At 40.0% G+C, this 25,163-nt stretch overlaps 2 protein-coding genes and 1 long non-coding RNA gene across 5 annotated transcripts; 1 reads left to right on the forward strand and 2 right to left on the reverse strand.

Annotated features, from left to right (window-relative positions):
- Positions 1 to 4,599: 4,599 nt before the first annotated feature.
- LOC112178308 (4-hydroxy-tetrahydrodipicolinate synthase, chloroplastic) lies at positions 4,600 to 6,962 on the forward strand. The gene is made up of 3 exons (XM_024316470.2): positions 4,600 to 4,954; positions 5,124 to 5,207; positions 5,842 to 6,962. The coding sequence occupies exons 1-3, from the start codon at positions 4,866 to 4,868 to the stop codon at positions 6,767 to 6,769; spliced, it is 1,101 nt and encodes a 366-aa protein (XP_024172238.1). The 5' UTR covers positions 4,600 to 4,865; the 3' UTR covers positions 6,770 to 6,962.
- Positions 6,963 to 7,174: 212 nt separating this feature from the next.
- Positions 7,175 to 8,130, reverse strand: LOC112178329. Its single transcript, XR_002927438.2, has 2 exons — positions 7,811 to 8,130; positions 7,175 to 7,721 (listed from the first exon to the last, which is right to left on the reverse strand). It is a non-coding gene; the product is annotated as an uncharacterized LOC112178329 (long non-coding RNA).
- Positions 8,131 to 19,290: 11,160 nt separating this feature from the next.
- LOC112178293 (myosin-11) lies at positions 19,291 to 25,045 on the reverse strand. Of its 3 annotated transcripts, XM_024316463.2 has the most exons (14): positions 24,725 to 25,045; positions 24,310 to 24,476; positions 24,107 to 24,210; positions 23,855 to 23,932; positions 23,055 to 23,158; positions 22,874 to 22,960; positions 22,572 to 22,774; positions 21,796 to 21,997; positions 21,638 to 21,688; positions 21,460 to 21,558; positions 21,291 to 21,350; positions 20,859 to 20,983; positions 20,219 to 20,547; positions 19,291 to 20,131 (listed from the first exon to the last, which is right to left on the reverse strand). In XM_024316463.2, exons 1-14 carry the CDS (start codon positions 24,917 to 24,919, stop codon positions 19,419 to 19,421), a joined length of 2,517 nt encoding a protein of 838 aa, XP_024172231.1. In that variant the 5' UTR covers positions 24,920 to 25,045; the 3' UTR covers positions 19,291 to 19,418. The 3 variants fall into 3 exon arrangements, with proteins under 3 accessions (XP_024172231.1, XP_024172223.1, XP_024172226.1); XM_024316455.2 differs by having other exon boundaries at positions 19,291 to 20,547; XM_024316458.2 differs by having other exon boundaries at positions 19,291 to 20,547; positions 20,859 to 20,980; positions 24,725 to 25,044.
- Between the last annotated feature and the right edge of the window lie 118 nt (positions 25,046 to 25,163).

Raw genomic sequence — 25,163 nt, forward strand, 5'->3', positions numbered from 1 at the left:
CTATTTACGGCTCGAAGGTTTCGCCAATTGGGGGGAGGTTCTATAACGGTTGTCTGGCTCCTTTCGATCTTGTTGGCGACTAGGGCGATTGCGGCACAGTTCTTGGGGTTTGGTGGTGGTTCCTCGAGTGATGGCGACATCCTGATGCACAGCTTGGTGCGTTGGCGACCTTGTCCCAATTGAGTTTGGGTTTGAAGAGTACTCCGTGGCGTTCTTGGGATGATAGTGTCGATGGGGGTCACTGGTGGCTCTGGAAAGTTATGACAGAGGTCGTGGCTGGTGTCGGTCGTGCTTTTGGTGGTGGGATAGGTTTGGGCCGGGTCAGCCTTGCGGGGCCTGACCTTGGGCTGGTTTTCTCCTTTAGGTTACGTTGGGCAGTTTTTTGTTTTGTCTTTGTCTTTAGCTAGTCCCATTATCCTTGTGGGGTTTATGGGCTTGTTCCGGACACTCTGCCATAGTTTAGTGGCGTCCTAATATTTAGTCGAGGTGTCCAATCTAGCCTAGCTGAAGATCTTCAATGAGTCTTCTTAGAAATGTTATTTGTTTTTCATACCACAATTGCGTGCTCGGCGAGATGTAGATAACAACCTATATGTTCCTTTGAAGGCGAAATTTCTTTTGTTAGATTTGTATTTTGTGCTTTATAAACCATGAAGTAGTGTGTGTACAAGTTTAGGCGTAGACCTATGTTTATGTCTGTATTGGTGGATGCACTATTTCGACTGTTACGGTTGATTTATTAATAAGAATAATTCATTTTCCTTTCAAAAAAAAAAATTAATATAGTTTAGAAGGACACAAGTTAGAATTGCTTTCAAACTCATATTCTTCAATTAATAAGAAATCTTAAATGAGTGAGACTCGTGATCATGAATTATATAGAAGACAAAGATTCTTTCTCTCATAATCTACATTGTATATTAAGCCTAACCATTACAGCAATTCTAAGGAGATTCGACAGAGCAAAAGATCCAAACTCTCGTCTTAGGTAAACAGTGTCTGATTGTCTTTTTGGTATGATAGCTTTGGTTGTGTTTCTATGATCCCAAGTGGGGAGAGGATCCTCTCCTGACCAAGCTAAGCACCTGAGCTTCCTAAGCTTCATACCAGATGATGACATGTGTCAGTTTTTAGATCTAATGGTCTACAATTCCTCCATTTATTTTCCTTATCTTTTCTTTTTCTTCCTCCTCCTCCTCCTTGTTTTGGCCTCAGTCCATTACAACACCCGAGTCCGATTCTCTGACCCGATTAGAAAGTCCGCTTCCAGCCTACCATAGAATATTCAAAGCTCTGGACACGTGTCATCATCCGAGACATTACCCACCCCTATTCAAAAACCCTAAAACTCACACACACAAATCCTCCACAACCTTCACTCTCCATTCTCCACCTCTCTCTCTTGACCCGAACCCGACCGCATGGCCCACCTTCCCAACCCGACCTCCGCCGCTGCCAACCTCTCCTCCTCCTCTCTCACCACTACTCGCATTCCCATTTCCACCATCACCATTCGCTGAAATTTCAACTCTGCCATTGTAAACTCTCAAGCTTTCCAAATTTCGGAGCTCCGCTAATCGATTCGGGTCGGGTTTTGCGTGGAGGTATATGGCAAGTTAGCTGAGCTGCAGCAGCGTGTGCCTGAGAGAATTTGCTCTCTTGCTTAAGCGTTGCAATGTTAACTATATAGCTACAACAGTAAGGTTCTTCAATACCTTTTGTTTCTGATTTTCGTTACTGTATTTCGGTTTTTCCTCTCGATTTTTGTGGTTTTGGTTATACTTTTTGATTTTAGGATCAGACTATTATTGAAATCTAAGGCTTATCATTTCTGGACAGTTTGAATTTGAAAGAGCTGTGAATTAGGCTTCAATTTTGGACAATTTGGTTTTTGTTATTGAATGCTATATTCGAAGCTTGCTTTTTTTAAGGAGAGTGGATTGATTGATAGTGGAAATGTGGAATTGAATCAAGCTCTTCTAGTCGTTCGTTTTGTTTCCAAGCTCTTATAGTCTTCTTCTTTCGATTTTGCAGAATTGGAGGTATGAAATTGGGATTGTGAACTTTTTAGGTTCAGTTAGGTTGTGAATTTTGTGTCTTTTTAGGATTTCATTGTGGCAGCAATCATGGGTTCATTGATCTTATTGGTGTTTTATGGACTTCCCAGTAATTTAAGACTCTGAATGTTACATGAGCAGTAGTACTAGTAGACATAGAAGTACTATTTAATCTCTTACTGATCAGGATCCTTCGCTACTCTATTCTCTCAGGTTCTTATAATTTGATAAAGATGTGTGAATTCAGCCATGGGAGTGGAGGAATTAATTGATGACAAATGAGGATTTTAATGAAATTGGTACACTACATTTCCCCAGATCTTGAAAACCAGAGAGGTTACAAACCTGTGTGAGATGGACACAACACCAATGGCTTCCACTCCTACACCATGCATTTCATCATCAACTTCTGGTAAGAAGGAAAAGCAGAAGGAAGGAAAACATTGGAGGTTCTGCAGCGATTGGTTGACTTCTTTCGATCCTGCTGGCGGCTGGTCAACTTCTTGTAAGAAGGAAAAGCAGAATGAAGGAAAACATTGGAGGTTCTGCAGCGGTTGGTCGACTTCTTTCGATCCTGCTGGCGGCGAGGCCGATTGTAGTACAGTTGGTTGAGTTTGGTGGTGGTTCTTTGAGTGATGGAAACATCTTGATGCGCGACTCTGTGAGCTAGCGACCTTGTCCCGATCGAGTTTGGGTTTGAAGAGTACTCAGTGGCGTTCTCAGGATGACAACGTCAATCTGGGTTGCTGGCGGCTCTAGAAGGTTACGAAAGAAGTCGTGGCTGGTGTCGATCGTGCTTCTAGTGGTGGGATAGGTTTGGGGCAGGCCAGCCATGTTGGTTAGTTTTTTATTTTATTTCCCTTTCTTTCTTTAGCTAGCCCCGGTCTGTACACTATGCCATAGTTTAGTGGTGTCCTAGTATTTAGTCGAGATGTCTAATCTAGCCTAGCTACATATTTTCTATGAGTCTTCTTAAAAGTATTATTTATTTTTCATACCACAATTGCGTGCTTGGCGAGAAGTTGATAATAGCTGATAAGTTCATTAAAAGGCGAAGTTTCTTTTGTTAGAATTGGACTTTGTGCTTTATTGTTCATGAGGTATTATGTGTACCACTTTAGGCGTAGGCCTATGTTTATGTTTGTATTGGTGGATGTATTATTTCGACCGTTGCGGTTGATTTGTTGATAAGAATGATTCATTCTCCTTTAAAAAATATATATATATAGTTTTAGTTAGAAATGAGTTAGAATTACTTTCGAACTCGTATTGTTTAATTAATAAGAAATCTCAAATGAGTGAGACTCGTGATCATGAACTTCTATATAAATAAAAGTTCCTGCACTCGTGATCATAAGTGAAGGTTCGAAGCGGGGCATGGGTCGATGACCAGCCTGCAACCGGGGATTGAATCTGCATCAGACTGCGACTACAGTGATCGATGATTAACCTGCAACCGCCGCCTACTTGGGCCAAGAAAGATGCCTTTGCCCGTGGTCTTTGAAGGCGGAGGAAGAGCTAATTGCTCATTCGAGGATGGTTTCCGGATCAGCTGCACTCCAACTTTGAGGTTTTTCGAGATCCGGCGGTGGTTGTCGCACATGCTGCCGTGTCTGAGTAATTCTACGCCGATGCTTGGCCGGCTGTCGGCGGCAGTAGTGCAGTACAGAACAACGGTGGTGTGGTCCGACCTCTGGCTCCGGTAGAGATTCGACGGAGTCAAGGATCCTTGGCCAACTCTTGGCAAGGGCATGTGGGCTCGATACCAGGCTACATTCTCAGTATGCCTTATCTGTTCTAGTGAAGCAGCAGATCTTGAATTGGGTGCAACCTCCTAGTGGCAGGATGAAATATTGTGACAACGGATTTCTTTCAAGTCGTCAGCATAGTGGGAAAGCAGCTAATTTATTGGTTCTATGACACAGCTTTAACTTTCCGGTATGCCACCATTTTTGTAAAGCAAATAGAGTCGTCCATACGATGCTCTTTGCTATTAGGTGCGTGTTCGAATACATTGTAGTTGTGGAGTCTCCTGTTATTATTCGGGAGGTCTTCTTGAGATGTATTATAATATGAGGTTTAAGCTTTATGTTCCCCCCTTTGTATTCATCGGTTTCATCAATGAAGGCCTGAGGGCAGCCGCACCCGCCCCTATTTAAAAAAAAAAAAAAGTTCCTGCTCTCATTATCTGATCGGTTGACCATTTCAGCAATTCTAAGGAGATTTGAGATAGCAAAAGATCTAAACTCTCGTCTTAGGTAAACAATGTCTTTCATAAACCAATTTTTTTTTTGGTATGATAGCGTTCTATGATCCCTAGTGAGTCTAAACTCATCTTCTGAAATCTTGAATCTTTGAATACGTTTCGTTTTTCTTCTTCTTCCTCCTCCATTCATTTGGGCTCAGTCCATTACAACACCCGAGTCCGATTCTCTGACCCGATTAGAACGTCCGCTTCCAGCCTACCATAGAATAGTCAAAGCTCTGGACACGTGTCATCATCCGAGACACTACCCACCCCCCATTCAAAAACCCTAAAACTTCACACACACACAAGTCCTCCGCAGCCTCCACTCTCCATTCTCCACCTCTCTCTCTCTCTCTCTTGACCCGAACCCGACCGCATGGCCCACCTTTCCAACCCGACCTCCGCCGCCTCCTCCGCTCTCACCACCTCCACCGCCATTCGCATTCCCATTTCCACCATCACCATTCGCTGAAATTTCAACTCCGCCGCTCTAAGCTCCCAAGCTTTCCAACTTCCGGAGCTCCGCCAATCGATTCGGGTCGGGTTTTGCGTTGAGGCATATGGCGAGTTTGCAGAGCTGCAGCAGCGTGTGCCTGAGAGAGTCGGCTCTCTTGCTTCCGCGTCGCAATGTTAACGATAGCTACAAGAGGTTGGCTTAATCTATCTCATTATTTTATTGTTTTGTAGTTGATTAAATAAGTAATTGTTTCTTAGATTCACTGAGTTTTTGTTGTGGATTGGAATTGATTAATTAATTTGATGAGTATTAAATTGATTAAACTATTTTGGTTGATTTTTGTTTTTGTTCAAATTAACAGTAGGACGGTAAAATGGAGGAGTCCACGAGGAGCTGTGCTGCCCAATTTTCACCTTCCGATGCGTAGTTTCGAAATTAAAAACAGGTAAGCCGTTTTCTGTAATTTGTAATTCTGGATTGATCAGTTTTCGTATCTTTTCGGTTCTGAGATATGAATTTTTTGTTTTTTTTTGTATTTAGGATTAGAAGAAGCAAATGCATGGTGCTGATGTTGTAGTTTTTACAGTGTTTATGGTTCTGTTTTGATTTTAGGTTCTCCAGTCGTCAAATCTAATGTAAAAGTTTTTTTTTTTTTTTTAAGTGGTATTGATTTAGAGGCTAGAACATGTATCGGTTTTTTATGAGATAAAAGAGATTGAAGTTTCTTGATGCTGCCTTCTTCTTGTGATTCATGGATTAACTGGCTTTTGAGTTTTGACAGAGTCTCTAAAGAGTTGTGATGTGTCAATCAGTATACAGTTGTTGGAAGACGTTTATTGAGTGTTGTTGTGTTGTCTCTGTTTCATGGTTGGTAAGAAATTACATGGATATATTCTAGTGTATGCATGACTTGTTCCGAACAAATATGGTTAGGATTTTGTTAAATTTATATTTTATTTTTTCTGATTATCCCTTTCATCTAAGAGGTGGAACTTGAAACCAAAAGCTTGTTATTAATTGCTATGCTCAATAAAAGGATTGGCGGTTTATATTTTTAAGATTGCTATCTGTATTTTCAGGACATCTACAGAGGAGATAAAGTCACTTAGACTGATAACAGCCATCAAAACGCCATATCTACCGGATGGCAGATTTGATCTTGAAGCGTATGATGCATTGGTTAATACGCAGATTGAACATGGAGCTGAAGGTGTGATTGTTGGTGGCACAACGGGTGAAGGTCAGTTGATGAGTTGGGACGAGCACATAATGCTCATAGGCCACACGATCAACTGTTATGGTGGATCAATTAAGGTAATAGGAAACACTGGCAGCAACTCCACAAGGGAAGCAGTTCATGCTACTGAACAAGGGTTTGCAGTTGGGATGCATGCTGCACTGCACATCAATCCTTATTATGGAAAGACCTCCTTGGAGGGATTGGTTAAGCACTTCGAAAGGGTCTTATCTATGGGACCCACTATCATATACAATGTGCCATCACGAACTGGCCAAGATATCCCCCACCAGGTGATTAACACGTTGGCACAGAATGCCAACTTGGCGGGTGTCAAGGAGTGCGTTGGAAATGATCGGATTATAGAGCACATTGACAAGGGAATTGTGGTTTGGAGTGGGAATGATGATGAGTGCCATGATTCAAGGTGGAACCACGGAGCTACTGGAGTCATATCTGTTACTAGTAATTTGGTTCCGGGTTTAATGCGAGACCTCATGTTTGGGGGGAAGAACCCTTCTCTTAATGCAAAGCTCATGCCTCTGATTGAGTGGCTTTTTCAGGAGCCAAACCCCATTGGCCTAAATACAGCACTTGCCCAACTTGGTGTCGTGAGACCAGTCTTCAGGCTGCCATATGTACCTCTTCCTTACGAAAAGAGAGTAGATTTTGTCAACCTGGTTAAGCAAATTGGGCGCGAGCATTTTGTTGGAGAAAAGGGTGTTCAAGTTCTTGATGATGATGACTTCACTTATTTGGATCGATATTAGACAGTTTTCTGGTTTAAATCTTTATGAATTTTTATGTTATCTTTCATTGGTACAAGACTCTAGTTTTAAGTTGAGATATCAATGTGTTTCCGACTAGTCTGTGTATCAATAAAGTCAGTGTGCTTGAATGACAATGAGTATCTGGTTCGTGCTATTACACCTACTGATATCTAGAGCACTTATTTGCTGGGTCTATTGCTTTTCATGTCTATCAGCAACTCACTTGCCAATACTGTCACCGTGTCACGTCTTCTAATCTCTTAGTTGTTTATGAAATGTTTATGCAGAATTATTTTGAGACTCGAGGTTTCATTCTCGGGTTTTATACTTGATCTGGATTTTGGTAGGTTGACAGCCAGATAGTTCTTTTTATGTAACATAGGTAAATGCCCTGGAAATCACATATACAATAGGGTTTCTAATTCACATCCCTTTCAGCATCCCTTTCAGCCAGAGAAAAACGTGTTCATATAAGAAACCCAACAAATAGAAAAAGGGTGGAGTTACAGACGAATATTTAATAGGGTTTCATGTTCTCAATCGTCAATGGCTCCCTTTTATTTTTGCCCAACCAGAATTTTTGGAAAGAAGAAAAAGGCCGAATTGAGGTAGGAACAGATGATGAGACATTAGATTTCCCCCAAGGCCCCAACAAGGAGATGAAAAAACAAAATGAAGCCATGGCCCCTACTACTCTCCTTGTTAACTACTATTGCAAAATTAAGCTATATATAATATGTTTTAGTGATCTTGTTTCATAGTAGCACTGCATGCATGGTCTGAGATTTTCTGTTGGAGCTGCGAAAACAAAGCTTGATTCTCTTGGACAAGGAGAAGTGCTTTTCTCCTCAACTTGTTATTCTCTTCTATTATGCTCTTATTCTCCATGTACAACTTCAGGTTCTTGATTTCCATCTCCTTCTCTTTTGCTTCTTTTGTAATTGATCTCCTCCTGTTACATAACAGAGCATTTTTTGTATTAGATAAATTAAAGACGGAAGAACACACACAGAGATGGGTTGTGAAGCAAGGAAACTAAACCTGTTGATTAGGCGGTGAACGCGAAAGCTGTGATGCTTTGATGGCCGTCGGAGGCGGAAAGAAGAGTACAGAGGACTGTATGGAATCATTTCTGAGGAGTTCCTACACATTGTTTCCTTCTACAGTTTGGGTTTTGCCCGAACTTTCACAGGGAGAGAGAGGGAGAGAGAGATAGTTGGGTGATATAGAGCTTAAAGAAGAGAAGGCTTGAGAAAATTGTGGGTTGTGAAAAGTTGAGTTATAGGACCTTAAATAGATGCCTTGGCAGGAACTCTGAGGGAACAGGTGAACCGTATATCCAGCATTGTGTGTTTGTATCTGCACTTGAGAGAGAGAGAGAGAGAGAGAGAGAGAGAGAGAGAGAGGGCTTTTCATAGTAATGATGGCAAAAGGGGGTCATGATTACAAAGGCCAGCAAAGGATGAAATTGAAATGCAGAAGAGAAGAATAAGGGGCACCCATTTCTTTGGCCTTTTCCACAAACTTAATCCCTCTCCTATAAACTCCCAAGTAATTATGAGTCTAGAATAGCTGAATAGGACCTCTAGGGCTGCTTATAATAAATCTAATGCAATTTTTTCTTCTTAATTTACTTTTTTGAATATTAGAAACTTTCCCCTTCATTTTTGAATCAGTACAGGTGGGACCCTTCATAGAGACCTCAATGTAGTAGAACATGACTGTGTGCATGGCCATGTGCCTTGATCAAGTAACCAAATCATTACTGTAGAAATCAAGCTTGAATAGTCTTACTAGGCAGCTTTGAATTCACTCCATATATAGTTCATATATATATATATATGTATCTAATTAACTAATTTCTAATTGTCATCAGAGTTCGTATACAATAAGAAATTTTTTCCTTTTACATGAGGTTTGGCACCCAGTTAAACTGGGAGATTCTGAAGCTCAACCTGATGCCAATATTATTATTTGATATCTTGATGAAAAAGATATATAAGAGAAGACATAGGAGCCAAAATTTCGAAAATCAAAGAATAAGAGAAATGATCGATAATACAACTCTCGAGCCAACAGAGACTCATACTTAATCCATAATAACTTAGAAGTGAAGTCAGTGACTCTAAGGATCCGAGTATTATGTTTAGTGTTGATTTTGATGTAGTTGAAATTATGACAGATAATTGCCTGGAGAAAATGCAAAGAGGCCACATGAGCAAATGGCATTTTGGTCAAAGTCGGTGCTTGTTTCAGGTTTTTAGTTCTTATCTTATTAACTTGGCCCAACAGAAGAATAGTTTCTTCTTTTCTTATAAAGGATGTGTTTGAAAAGTAAACGCAACCTTTCTAATGCTCTTTGCTTTTACACCAGAAATTGTTCACAAGTCATACGCTCGACATTGAAACAGGTAAACTCAAGCTTAGATGTAATCATTCCCTATATCTAATAATAAAATGTCATTAGATGTAAAGGGCTTTTAGAAAGATAGGAAAGTACAATGGTTTTAGCATTAATATTTCATGCAGGCAATTTGTTGTTCTTTCTCAAGAGGGAGACAAGAAAGAATAGGTGTAGTTTTGATTTTGACGATTTTGTTGACACCGAGATATATTGTATAATTACTACATTTGAAAAAGTATTTGAGCAAAGTCATGAATGATTCTGTCATTGGAAAAAAACAAGTCATGAATGATTCTATAAATACATGCAAACAAACACATAAGCGTTCAAATTTATACTGTATCATGTTTATATGAAATTATTCTAAAGCAAACATCTGTAATTTGATTTTATTTGAACCATAAATGTCATTATTTGAAAGATTCGTACATTTCAACAAAGTCTTCTTTAGATCTAGATAGAGCATATATGTAAAAGATAATGTTCTATCTTTTGGTCATTATAATGTCCGATCCTAAATTCATCCAAATTCAAGTTTGGTTACTTCTAAGTCCTTTGATGTAGTTAGGTTTAGGGCTGTCAATGGGTCGTGTCGGATTGGGTTCGTGTCAGGTTAAAATATTTGTCGTGTCGCAAGATACAAACCAAAACCCAACCCATTTACTAATCGTATCAAAAATTTAAACTTGTTTAAGTATATTGGTATTGAGAGAGATTGATGAGAGAATTGTGTATCATTATAGAGAATAGGAGCCCTATATATAGGGATTACAAAGTGCATAATCTAATGTTACAAGGAATACCAATCCGTGTAGGATTGGGAAATCTAGAACCTTCTCTCCTATTCCTATTCCTATTCCTAGTTTGATAAGGCACACTAAACTTGATTTTCCTTCAACACTCCCCTTGTGCCGCTCAAACTTGGTGGTGACGCTTCATCCGTTGCCTCGTTAAAAACCTTGCCAGGTAACAAAAACCCTGTGGGACAAAAATAATCCTGGTCGAAGGACAAAAAGAGCACAACACGTCCTTCACTCTTCGAGATCGAACATGTAGACATCATAACTCCCCCTGATGTCGATATCTCCCCCTGATTGCTACAATCGTGGGAGTTCGGATAACTTTCTCAATCCGATGCTCTTCACATGTTTCTCGAAGGTGGATTTAGGTAACGACTTAGTGAATAAGTCCGCTACATTATCCTCTGATCGGATTTGATTCACTTCAATCTTTAGAAGTGATTGTTGTTGCTGATTATAAAAGAACTTAGGCGATATATGCTTGGTGTTGTCGCCCTTGATGAAACCTAACTTCATTTGTTCAATACAAGCTGCATTATCCTCATAAATGCATGTAGGTTCATCTGTGGTAGACTTCAAACCACAACTTCCTTGAATGTGTCGAATTACAGACCTTAGCCATACACATTCACGTACAGCTTCATGTAGAGCAATAATCTCTGCATGATTTGAGGAAGTAGCAACAAGGGTTTGTTTCGTAGACCTCCAAGATATCGCAGTGCTTCCCATGGTAAAGACATAACCTGTTTGGGAGCGACCTTTGTGAGGGTCAGAGAGGTACCCTGCATCAGCAAAACCCATCAAGACATCATTGTCGTTTTGATGGAGGGAGATAGGAGGACGCCGGCCACCATGACAGGCGGCGGTGCCGGCGCCGGCAACATGGCCGGCGGCCATTCCATGGACGGGGGCGTTTTGCCTTTTGGGGTCCGATCCCAATTTTCCGTCATTCCTTTTCTCTCTGTAGGGATAGAATAGGCCCATATCAATCGTACCTCTTAGGTATCGAAAGATGGTCTTTACACCAATCCAATGGCGGCGTGTTGGCGCAGAGCTGTGTCGAGCTAACAAGTTCACTGCGAATGAGATGTCCGGTCTTGTGCATTGAGCTAAGTACAATAATGCGCCTATTGCACTTAAATAGGGCACTTCGGCCTCTAGGGGTTCTTCGTCCTCATCCCTTGGACGAAACGGATCTTTTCCGGGCTCAAGACTACGGCCGATCATGGGAGTACTCGTAGGCTTTGCTTTATCTTCATTAAAGCGCCTTAGAATTTTCTGAGTATATGCAGACTGATGGATCAAAATCCCATCACTACGGTGCTCGAGTTCTATACCGAGACAAAACCGTGTTTTCCCAAGATCTTTCATCTCAAATTCGGATTTCAAGTAATTAGCAGTTTCCTTTAACTCATTCAGAGTTCCAATTAGGTTCATGTCATCGACATAAACTGCTACGATTGCAAATCTGGAACTTGTTCTTTTAATGAACACGCATGGGCATATTTCATTGTTAATATATCCCTTCCCAATCAAGTAGTCACTTAGACGGTTATACCACATCCGTCCAGATTGTTTTAATCCATATAGTGAGCGTTTTAATCTTATTGAAAACGCGCTCCGTGGTTTAGAGCCACTTGATTTGGGTAATTGAAGTCCATCTGGAACCTTCATATATATCTCTGAATCTAGATCCCCATAGAGATATGCTGTAACCACATCCATAAGCTGCATGTCAAGTTTTTCGGAAACTACCAAACTGACAAGGTAGCGGAACGTTATAACGTCCATTACGGGAGAATATGTCTCCTCGTAGTCGATTCCAGGGCGTTGTGAGAAACCTTGCGCCACAAGGCGGGCTTTATATCTTACCACCTCATTTTTCTCATTACGCTTTCTAACAAAGACCCATTTATGGCCAACAGGCTTTACACTTGGGGGTGTCTGCGTTACAGGCCCAAATACCTGTCTCTTTGTTAGTGAATCCAATTCAACCTGGATCGCATCTTTCCATTTAGGCCAATCTGCTCTTCGTTGACATTCTTCAACAGAGCGAGGTTCGATATCATCATATTCTATAATCCCTTTCGCAATATGATATGCAAATGCATCATCAATTGCCATAGAATTTCTATCCATCATCTCATGTACACTAGTGTAATTTATGGAGATCTCTCTATTCTCTGGAGTTGGTTCTGACATTGGAGCGTCCCCCAATGATGTCTCTTGGACATAACCATAATCCGGAATATTCTCATGAGATGGATTATTTATATCGATGATTAATGGATTATTCTGTGCCAAACTCGCTTTCTTTCTTGGGCGAGAATCCATCGAACCTATGGGCCTCCCGCGCTTCCTGGCAGGAGCCGTGGGCCTAGCCATAACGTCACCATCATTGAGAGATGGGACGTTGGCGCCATGCTCATGCACTCTTGAGTTGGCGTCATGTCCTCTACTTTTAGGGACATCAATCCTTGCAGGCACGTTTGCAGCAGGTATGTGTGATCTCGTCACTTTAGCGATATCAGAAAACGCATCAGGCATCGATTCTGCTACGTTCTGAAGATCGAGAATTCTCCGCACTTCAATTTCAGACTGTGCAGTTCGGGGATCAAGATGAGACAGAGTGGGGACAGACCACGACAATTCCGGTCGTTCCTGTTGAACATTGATGTTCTTATCTCCCCCTAACGATGGGAAGACTGTCTCATCGAAGTGACAATCCGCAAATCTTGCGGTAAAGAGATCGCCTGTCAAGGGTTCTATGTAGCGGATAATCGTTGGAGAATCATATCCAACATAAATGCCTAATCGTCTTTGAGGACCCATTTTGGTGCGCTGTGGAGGCGCAATTGGCACATAAACTGCGCACCCAAATATGCGTAAGTGTGAGACATTAGGCTCATACCCAGTCACCATCTGGGACGCAGAAAAGGGTTGAGTGGCAGTGGGCCTCAGACGAATAAGCACAGCTGCATGCAATATTGCATAGCCCCAAGCAGAAATAGGGAGATTGGTGCGCATGACCAATGCCCTAGCGACCATTTGTAGTCGTTTAATGGCTGCTTCTGTGAGACCATTTTGGGTGTGAACATGAGGAACAGGATGTTCAACATCAATCCCAATGGACATGCAATAATCATCAAAAGTCTTTGATGTAAACTCTCCAGCATTGTCTAATCTTATAGACTTAATAGGATGATCAGGGTGGTGAGCCCTTAACTTAATTATTTGTGCTAGGAGTTTAGCAAATTCAGCGTTCCTGGTGGACAATAACATGACATGTGACCAGCGTGTCGATGCATCAACCAATACCATAAAATATCGAAATGGTCCGCATGATGGTTGAATAGGTCCACAAATATCACCTTGGATTCTTTGCAAGAATGGTATATTTTCTTTGGTGTCCTTTGCATAGGATGGTCTCGATCCTAACTTTGCTAAAGAGCAGGCTTTGCAGAACGAATAATGGGCTTTAGAAATAACCAATGAGGATTTTGGTTGAGCCATGAAGTCACTTTTGACTTTAGAAGCAGAAATTGGAGTCAGGGGAGCAGGGGTGGCGTCAAAGCCACCCTGGAGCCGCAGGGGGATGGCGGCGCCGGCTAGTGGTGGCCGGACTTGAAGGGGGAAGGCGCCGTGAGGCGCAGGTGCTCTTCCTTGATCCAAATTTCGATTTTTACTTCCTTTCGTTCTGAAAAAGGGATGTCCGTGTGAAGTCTTTAATATACGGATCATCATGTCACGACCTGGGTGTCCCAAACGGTCGTGCCAAAGCCTATATGTGTCGGAATCCCATAAATCATCTCTCATGACATGGTTGGATTCAATGACTCGAATAGTGGTTGCATACAACCCACTAGAGCGACACATAAGTTTCTCTAAGACTCGTTTATGTCCGTAGTCATTAGAGGTGATGCAAAGGAACTCTTGTCCATTCTCACAATGTGTTTCCACATGAAAACCATTGGCTCTTATATCTTTGAAGCTCAATAGGGTTCTTCCTGCCCTAGGAGCATAAAGAGCTTCGGTGACATTCAAAGTAGTGCCATTAGGCAACATAAATTGAGCTGGTCCTCGACCATGAATCAATTGAGATGGTCCAGCCATCGTAGTCACAGAAGATCGAGTAGGCGCCATCCATAGGAATAGCTGCCTGTTTCGAAGGATGGTATGTGTAGTGGCACTATCCACGAGGCATTCGAGCTCTCCGGGAAACATACTGAAAAATAATAAAGTTCGAATTTAGAATATGTCCAAGACATTTGAATAAAATAAGTCGATACTTTATTAATGATAGCCAATGATTACATCAAAATTTCTTGACTAAAATCTAATCCAATATAAAATCAAATAGTAGACGAATCGTAGTCACTTAATCCGTTCGGTAATTTCAATTTGGTTGTGACCAGGTAAGGTAAGGCGAGATTTTGGTGGAGCGTTGCTCACTTTTTAAAACCGTTCTCTCAGATCAAACCTTGCCTAGACATCACAAGTACTCTTGAGTACGCCTAGAGGGAAAAAATGAATACAATAAGTCATTTTATTGATTTAGGGCATAATTGCCATTACATAATTCTTGGAAAAGTAAAGGACTATACTAATCAAAATCTGCAGCATCTTTGTGCAATTCTTTGTCAGATTTGAAGTCCGCTATGGTGAGAAAAGGAGCTGCTGATGTAGGTGCGCTGTAGGGGCAGCAGGGGCACGACCGAGATGCAGGGGTAGTGATGCAGGGCTGCAGACGCGCGGGCGTGTGGACAAGCAGCAGCGTGCGCAGGGGCGCGGGGCTGCAGGGCAGCGACGCAGGGGCGTGTGGCTGTAGGTGCAGCGCGCAGGGCAGCAGGGGCTGCTGCGATGTGGTAGGGCTAGCTCGGGCTAGGTGGCTTCGGCAGATTTTGGTTTTTGCTTTGTGGCTAGAGTCGTGCTGATAACGTGTTTAAGTATATTGGTATTGAGAGAGATTGATGAGAGAATTGTGTATCATTATAGAGAATAGGAGCCCTATATATAGGGATTACAAAGTGCATAATCTAATGTTACAAGGAATACCAACCCGTGTAGGATTGGGAAATCTAGAACCTTCTCTCCTATTCCTATTCCTATTCCTAGTTTGATAAGGCACACTAAACTTGATTTTCCTTCAACAAAACTCAAACTAAACCTATTCATTATACGGGTTACCTGTTTCCAACCCGCTTAACCCATTTAACAAATAGGTCGTGTCTTGTTAGACAAAATGACTCATTTAAGGGTTAACAATGCCGCCAATGTAACTAAAAAAAATTCATAAATTGATTAAATTCATTAAAAACTCCATAAGACAAAAAATATAAATAATTATATGTATTCATAAATAATTAAATCTAATAATTATAAAGCAAAATATTTTAAATTGTCTAATCAATACTCCTAACATCCAAAATTTCAATGAGAAGTATAGCATAATCGGGTTATACGGGTTCACCTCATGTTGGCGGGATGACCAGTGACCGACCCATTTAATAAATGGATCATGGCGGGTTTACCCACGGCCAATCAGTTTTTTAATAGTGTGGATTCAACCCGCTTTATTTCGTTCGGATTTCGATTCATGTTATCGGGTCGTGTCAGAATTGACAGCCCTAATTAGGTTGTCTAAAGAGCCACTTTTCTCCAAGTCCAAATACTGATAGAGATTCACATGGAGCCTCACGTGTAAGTCACGTGCATGTGGGCATATGTGATGTAGGGACTTGAGAGAAGCAAAAGAGAACATGAGTAGATTATTGGAAGGGAAGCCAGAGTGAGGAGGATTGCAAGAGGGAGTAGTCAATGTTGTTAGGTCCTCCTCCTTTTGTCTCTTTTCTTACTGTAATTGAGTACCCAAAGCCATACTCATTTATTTGGAAAATGAACCCCCGTTTTGGCTTCATCTTCTTCTTCACCATCATCATCATCATGATGAACACCACCATCTCCTTCACCTCTCACCCATTGGATCATAATATCATCATTATGATGCTAGTGGTGCTATTTTGTCCAACTTCCAACTTCAGGCTGAGCCATTTCACATGGTCCCTTAATTTTAGCTGCTTCAACACTTAACAACTTGCCAGCCCATAATATTTAGATTGGGGACCAAATTCTTGTTTCAAATTTTTCTCTAGGGGAGCTAAGTATGATGAGTTGAGATTGAAGATCGTATCCCCACCACCATATCAAGAGAAATGCCTTTGTTTTGTTTTTGCACAAACATATTAGACTGTCCTTATGTTTGATGCACTTACATAGTTACAAAAGAGAGAAAAGTGGGCATGAACTAATTGAGAAAACACAAAGAAATGAATTATTGGCCAAAGATTTTCAACTCTTGTATCACTTGTCAAAAATCATACCAATGTTCCTATCGTTTTCAACTCAATAAACTTCGGTTCAGTTTTATGACACTAGTGTCATTGGAATCTTTTTGTCTCCTATATATATAGATAAGTAATGAGTGACAAATTTGGATGGAAGTCTACTAAATTGAAGAATGGCAAGATCTGAAAAAATTGGTAAATAGATAAGTTAATTGCTAGCGTGCAATTTCACATTTGGAGAAAAGATTATGGCCACTAGGGCAATTATGCCAAAACTAGAATATGATAAAGTGGTTAGGAAACAAACCCTAAAAATATGATGTCCTTGAGCATACATCGGACATTCTCAAGGGAAGACCGACAGACCATTTTTGATATTAAACACCATCAAGAGAGCGTTCTACTTGATATTAAACAAAGACCATCAATTTCCATAACCATATGTTCTCTCTTTCTTTCAAATTAATAGATGTTTTAGCAAATTTATTAAACATAACTATACACTGCTCGAAGTTACGTTGTAATCCATACCAACATTAAAAAGAGATGCACTTTTTTCTTTGGACCGTAAGGATAGTATTGTAATTTACAAATGATCATATGTTTAGGTGCTGTACACTATATACATGTGGTTATTGGTAAATGATCATATGGGCATCTATTTAGAGTGGTCATAACATTGGAGTAGCTTGCCCCTCATCATTTTCTTTTGGACATAGAAGTTTTAGCCATTTGATTAAAACTGCGACCAGCAAGGCTTCACTCATTTCTTGTGTTACTATCTCCTCACTTCCTCAGTACTTACACTACTACCATGGTGATGAAATGAAGGTAGTCAACAAGCAAATGAAACTCCCACCATTTTCCAAAATGATCTCATTGCCTCCTCTTTGGTTTTTTCCTACAAATTTCGAATCTTTTTTTGTTTTCTTTACAACTTGGTTTTTTGGGTGATGCAGTATGATGATACATAGTGTGATACCATAATGACCTCCCAAAATTTTCGTATTCCAATTCATTACCGTGAATGTATACTTTGCTAGACCAGACACGGCTCCACTGAGAATACCACAATAGGGTACCCAAAAGCTCTTCCTAATCAAGGTAAACGCTCTGAACCTATAGTCTTCACTCTATATTTTTTGTCTTTTTGAAAGCGGGCAAAGAGGCACCCTTAGGTTGGAGTGGTGGTGCTTCTCTCTAAACCCTAGTCTTCACTCTATATGATCAAAGAGTTGAAAAAATAAAATAAAAAATGAATAGACTAAGAAACAGAATAGGGTTCTAATTATGAAATCGTTTTCCTCGCCAAATTGATATAGGACTTCAGTTCAAATTTGTAGTACATAATAAAAGAACAATAATGTGGCAGTACGTTGCTGGCTTTGTTGTTGCAAATGAACATAGGTATGTTCAAGTTGGAGGTTGCTCTTCAGATTGGTTTTCTTCTGTCTTCGAGGGTAGAGGCAGCATAGCTTGGGCTCCAAGCTTAAATGCTTCATCCTAATTATAAAGTAGGCAACCAATCTTCTTAATTAATGACAATCTCCAGGAGATTGGCATCATTTACATTTCAGAGTTGGCACTGAGAATTGAGAGGTTTAAGGTGAAGTAAATACACAGCTCAGTACTTTGAAAATTTTTATTTTTATTTTTCTTTGTTTATGCAATTGAGAACCAAGATCAAATTCATACTAGAAAGTTAAATGATAGAGAATCAAATTCATATGATAAAAATAACTATAGAATTTCCTATGTTATCAACTAATAAAGAAGATGAGAGAATTGAAGAAGTTGGACTTCAAAGTTCAAACTAAGCTGCTAACTATTCTCTTTGGTAGATAAATTTTTATCTTTTAGTAGCACAAAATGAGTATTTATCCTAAATCGTAAAAATGAGATTGTAGTCCTAGGCAAAACAGAAGAATGTTGCACTCTAGATAATGAGAGTCTATTCCTTTTAATTTTATTTCTTTTAATGGAGGCCTTCAATGAAAAATTATTAGTCGCTAAAGGTGCATCCATTTTTATTGATTTCTTACAAGAGGCTTTTACTGACTACTATGTTATTGATAAAATGTGCATTTATTTTATTTTCTCATGGGGACTTCTGTTTAAACAAAGAAATACTCATTGGAAAATGTATGTTCTTTTTATTGTAATTTCTTTTTATAGGAGGCTTTTGCTGACAAACAAAAGTGTGTCTTTATTTATAATTCATATTTTTGGACTCATTGGGTTGGGGTCATAGGCCTACTATTGACCTGCAGCATATGAATGACTCTTGTGCCATTCGCAAATGTCTAGATTCTGCATGTTTTTTTTTTGATGCCATTCTGCATGTTTTTCGTGGAATAAATATAGTTGTTGATGCCCGTGTATAATGACTTTCAAGGGCCACCTTATAGGCATGTACTCACGCCCTAAAACCGTCGCCTTGTTTAAGCGCAACCTAGCGTTCCAAATCTTCAATTTTCCTAGGTTTCAAATAAACCTCTGACGATCAAGCAATGTGATCCACATCACCATCACCAATTTCTTCCATTTCAACTTAGAACACTCAATTGCCTACCGCAATCGATTGCCTTAAGAGTGGCACAATCCCTCATGATGATAATTCTTTCTTTTTTGGATCAGTTACGTGAACGGAACGGGATTTAAATTCTGGATTTCCTCTCTAGAATTTTTGAGTTGGCATTGACAAAAATTGTGGCCTTGTTAATATGGTAATATGACTCCTCCATTTGTGAGTGTATGAACATATTGATTGCTTCTCTTGACACAAATTCAAAAATTGATATTTAACCACTTTGAGCCACTGCTACTGACAATTACATCCCAAATAGTAAACAACGGACGTTTTGCGCACCCATATTTGGACTGTCTATCATCCTAGAATCCTAGATCATCCATTCACAATTTACCATTGCAATTTAGACAAAAAAAAAGAAAGAAAAGCATTGGGCAGAGTGGTGTAGGGAAAGAGTTGCACATATATACTATATACATGATCATAAAGAGTTCTCGAAACGTATGAACTAAACGAAGAGGAAAAACAAACCAGAAAAGTAAGACTACTTGTTGGATTCCTTACGAACCGATTATCCAACGGAATCTTCTTCTGTATCCACACCATCTTCGTCCATTGCGTTATCAACCCGATCACTACCCTCGGTCTCTGAGTCTGAAATTGAATCACCTTCGGCAGCTTCAACTTTGTTATTATCTTCACTGTTCGTACAACTCTCAGTATCTGAGTCGGATGTAGAAGCCTGTTTTCTTCTCTCATTATCATAACTATCGTCCACATTACCGAACTGTTCTTTTAAGTCGGGAGCAACTATCCCAATCATTTCACTCAGTGCTTGACGCTCACGATTCCGTCTTGTGGCAGCAGTCTCAGAAGATGGAGTACTTTGGCTCTCAGCCACCCTGTCAATCGGATCGTGTGGTGCAGCAGCACCTTCCTCGTTGTCTCTACTTCTTGGAGATCCATTTTCTCCATGGACAGAAGGGGCTGTGCTACAAGCCCAGCTACCAATAGTTTCGGAAGCTATAAGGTCTGCTGTCCTGATTGTGTTTGATTGAGAGTGACGCTGCTGAAAAATCATTGCAACTTTCTCATCATTTCCTTGTACATGGCCTTCCTCATCAATTTGCATTGTATCCCCTTCCATAGTGGCAATCTTGTTCAAATCAATATTTTCGTCACCATTCATTCCAGGGCTCTCCGTTTCAGGAACATGCTCAGTGTCAATGCCTTCAGTTTCAGGAACATGCTCAGTGCCAATGCCATCTCCCTCCATAACAGGTCCTGTACCAATACCATCAATGTCAGAACCAAAGCCACCCTTGACACCATGGTTTGCACTAGTGAATTCTGCCTCTTCGGTATGTTCACCTTGTTCGCTTCTGATATCACAGTCATGCTTCTCAGTAACACTGACTTCTTCACTAGATGTTCCAATTTGATTTCCATTGGACCTCTGCGGTGTTGTTGCTGACCCTGCCCTAGCAGTGTTGTTTCTACGGTACCTGATTACTTTATCATCTCTGCCTTCAGTTCCAGTTGTATCCCCAATAACATTGAGGTCAAAATCAACTGATGTGTTATCATAATTTTCCTCATCTTCCAGTGTCCTCTGCATCGATTTCAACTGTTCCTGCTGTTTAGCAAATAGTACAGAAATCTCCTCAGTTGTGGAATAAAATGCCCTTAGTTGTGTCTCCCTGCATGAAACCATATGTTCCAGTTAAGGAAATGAGTTTTCAAACGCTGCCAATCTGAGAAGTTGAAAATGTAACGCTCTAAAAGACTTCAGTACTCTCTACTCGAGCAAAAAGTAAAATGTGCAGCCCAAATGACCTAAAATGGACCTCTATATGTGTTTATAAAAAATTGACCGATTGTTGGAGCACAAAAATTTCTACAATAGGCAAACTTTGAAACAAATGGGGCGGTAAAAGATAAGATGCAAGACAAAAGTAGTTTACTGAAGCACCACCCTTGACTTGAGATTATAATCCTTCAGGAAACTTACCGAAGCATTATTCTTTCTCTAGCAGCCTTCAATTTTCGTCTCTCAAAATCAAGATCTTGCATTGCAGAATTCATCTCTAGTTCAAGGGCAGAAACTTTAGCCCATGCTTCTTCTCGAGCCGCCTGCTACCAACAACAAGAAATATCTCAGTTATGAATAAAAGTATCACTATAAGCAAACATTCGTGCAAAATTCCTCTTGCACCAAAATAAAAATGAGTCATCATACATGATACCTGGGTGAAAGACTATTCATACATGTTATCCGTTTAATATCTCTTTCTTTCATATTAGTGATCAACAAAATATAGAGGAATTGCGTTTCACATGCAGAGACTAACAGCAGTGTAGACAACACCATATGCACAACCATGTTAGCAGAGTCAACCATTTACAGCATTACAAAAGGTAAAAGGAAAATTTTCACTTCTACCTTTTCACTCTCAAGCTCTTTCCTCAGTCCTTTCATCTCATGTTCAAGTTCTTCCACTCTCTGCCCAAACATCCACAACAGTAGATAAACTTAGCCTCAACAACTGTTTGTGGCAAAGATAATTATAATAGGGAATAATATCCAAGTTAGGATTAAGAGGCATGATCACCTTTTTTCGACTATCAGAGGTTGACTGCTCTTCGCAAACTTGGGTGTCTAGCTGGCGATTTTTATTTTCAGAGACTACCAACTTTTTCCTAGTGTCTTCCTGCAGCACACAAGATAATCAGGAGAAGGACCTTCCATCGTTTAAATGAAGCATTCAATAAAGGTACTGCCAACATTACCAATTTTGTTCTCAAGTTTTCTATTAGTAAACACGTCTCTCTCTCTGATTCCTGAAACCACAAATGCCAATAATATAATCCCTCGACACCAAAAAAAAAAGAAAAAAAAAGAAGAAGTTATAGCATACATATATAACTATATAAGTTACGAGTTGTACCTGAAGCTTGTTAATTACTTCTTGTTGCTCTCTCTCTCGTCTTGTGGCAGCATCAGAATATTGTTTTAGTTCCTCTTGAGCATCTGATTGAGCTTTATGTACTGCTGCTTTTAGATCTACTGCAGCCTTTTCTCGCTCTTCTCTTCTCTGATCTCGCTCTTCATCCAACTGTGCCTTGAGCTCAGCCAGAGAAGCTTTCTGACTACAGACAAGAAAACAGTAATTACTTGCTCTTAACCTTTAGTACAGTATGGTGGGAAGGGAATGCTTCACTGTTCATGACAAAACAAGACATGCTAGTGTGGGCATGCTCAAATAACCATACAGAAAAGAGGTTAATACACATCAATATTATAAACCAGATACAGCCATAGCAACTGCAATATATCCATTAACTATTTGTTAACACTGGGTCCCATGCTTTTAAAAGTACAAAATCTAACAAAATAGATGTATTTTATTTGAATGTATAGATAATGCCAGGTCTCTATGATGCTTTTAGCAATCACCAAGAACTCCAGACTCCAGATCAAAAATTCGGGTTGCACAAAAAAATGATTGTTCTTCCCATGCCTTGGCTCAGAAATTTGGAACTCTAGATTTGTACATGGCATGGAATCAGGTATAACAAGAAGCAATTTCTTAGCCAGAGGAAATGGGGCAGCTACTCCAACAAAACTGTGTGATGACTTATGAGGAATACTACAGACTTAATTACAAGTAAAATTACTACAAAGACTTGACTAAAAAAACCATTATGAAATAATCTGCCTTACGTATTCATTATTTCATTTGCTTCAGTGCATGACTGCACAGAAGCTGTAAGCCTTTCATTAAGGTCTTCGAGAGCATATCTTTGTTCTGCACATATCTTATTGATCTCTACCACCTCCTTCTGTTTAACCTCCACAATATGATGCAACTCTTTCAGTTGATCAAGGTAAGGTTTTGCAACTGATTCTTTCAGTTCTCTTTTTTCCTACAAGATCAAATTGATGTGTCATGTATAAGCACATTAATGCACTTTCTATATCAAGGAAGGAAGAGAGAAAGAGAGAGAGAGTAACAAGAACCATACATTTTCATGATGCTCAACAGCCAAACGATTGTCACTGCGCAACCTATCAATTGTAATGACTTGACTTTCTAATTGCTTCCTCAATTCCTGCAGATATGATATTTTTTAAAAGAAGTAAATTATATCGACTTTCCAGCATCACTTCACACTTACTACTATAGCATCATTAAACAAAATGTACCGTGTTGGACCGTTGAAGACTTCGAAAATCATCAAGAGATATTGGACCCTCAGGAGCCCCAATGCCAATACCTTTCAGTCTCTTGTTCTCACCAGCAAACTCATCTGTACAAACAGTGAAAAGATGTAGAAAAATAACATCATAATAATAAAGACTATATCAGAAGCAACATTATGTAAAATTTACAAGTACCTAGAACTGCAACCAAATATAAAATATATCCCTAAGTTGTCAATTTTTCCTTCTTTCTCTTCAGCTTATCTCCTTTCTCTTTCAGCCTTTTCCTTCACGGGTCAATTTCAAGAAATGAAAACGCAACCCTTACAAAGACCCATTTAGATGCCAGCCACAATACTAATTATGTGACTGCCATTCCAGAGAATTTTTTCTGAATTTCAGATTCTCCAGAAGTAGGTTTCCTCTAAAGCTTACCCAGAAGAGCCAAAAGAAAGGCATGAAAAATTTATCTTTGCAATTAGCATTTTGCATAGCAATAAGGAATATCAATTTCTATTCCATTTGCAAAGATTTTATCAAACATATAAACATCCATTGTGGCCCAAGTAAATTAGTTATGTAGAATGGGACTGCCTTGTGAGCCGTGTGGCTTGAAAGGCTGCCACAACCACAAGAGAAATGTGCTTTAATTAATTCTAATTCTATAACCAATTTTATGAAGACCATATGTACTCAGACTCCAAAATTGACACCACTAAGGTTGAGAAAGCACATTGGAAGCAAAATGTATAGACTGTATTATTGCATCAATAACATGGACACTAAAACAGTCATAAATGTACCTGCTTTTCTCTTTGCAAAAGCACCAGCTGTACTGGCATTGGAGACAACTTCTCTAAATACAAATGCAAATGCAACACCTGTAGACAACAACTCTCAAATTGTAATTTAAGAAACCTATAAATACATATACTGAGACCAAGTTCTTAAGTCCTAACATCTCAACACTAGACACTCCTACAATAATCAAACTCTACTTGGAGTGCATGGAGAAGGGACGAAGAAACTTAGAGCACAAGGCACAGTAGTATCACCATGCTGAGGAGGTGCAGCAAGCGAGATAATGTCGCCGTGACGTACTTCAACTTCAGGGCCAACTTTTGTGAGCTTCTCCCAGTTGAGATACGTCCCATTCGTGCTGCAAAAGTCTCAACAAAATCACAAACTATGATTCGGAAAAAAAAGAAGAAGAACAAAAATGCAAGTAAACCAAAGCGTCAACTAGTAATTGCACAACCTTGTGTCCTTGAGGAAGATTGATGCAGACTTGGCATCTTCATCAACCTTCTTCCTATATATCTTGCAGTGATTTGCACTAATGGCAGTCGACTCAATCTGGAACCGCTTATCGGCTACGCATCGTCCAATTTGATGCTCAATGGAAGTCAATAGCATATTTATGCCCTACATTCCAATTTTTTTCATAAAATTATTACAACCACAAATCAATCCAAATTTCATCTCCAAATTTCACAACAGAGCACTATGTTAACTCAATTGAAGCCGATTTCCAGCCCTAAAACTGAGCAAGAACACTGCTATTTAACATTAATTTTGGCACAAAATTCATTCAGGTAGGGGAAACTGAGTTGAAGAAGAAGAAGAAGAAGAAGGGGGGAATGGAGGGAGGGGTAAAAGAGTAATTTTAGGACCTGGGGGCGTTTGCGGGCGTTGGAGGAGATGGCGGTGAGGACGCCCCAGACGGAGGGGTCGTAGGAGGGGAGAGGCTGGGAGGCGATTTTGGCGGCGGCGGAGGTGGTGAACTGCATGGGGGACATGGACTCCTCGGAGAGCACAGGCCCATTGGGCTTTAGCGGAGCGGGCTCGCTTTCGCCGACGTCGGACATTGAAGCAAACAATTAGCAGCAATTTGGGGAAGAAGGTGAGCACAGATCACAGTGGATAGTGTCAGCGTCAGCGTCAGGGTCTTCCAACTCTGATAATGATACTGCCTTTCTACTAACTATTTGGACCTACCCAGTACTCACTCCCTTTGCTTTTTATCCGAAATAATATTATTATTATTTGACTAGTGTGCAGAGGAAGTTTTGGTTACTTTTTTTTTTTCTAAAATAATTTTTGTTTGGATTA

Source organism: Rosa chinensis, chromosome 1 (assembly GCF_002994745.2).
Source record: "Rosa chinensis cultivar Old Blush chromosome 1, RchiOBHm-V2, whole genome shotgun sequence".
NCBI classification, from domain to species: Eukaryota; Viridiplantae; Streptophyta; class Magnoliopsida; order Rosales; family Rosaceae; genus Rosa; species Rosa chinensis.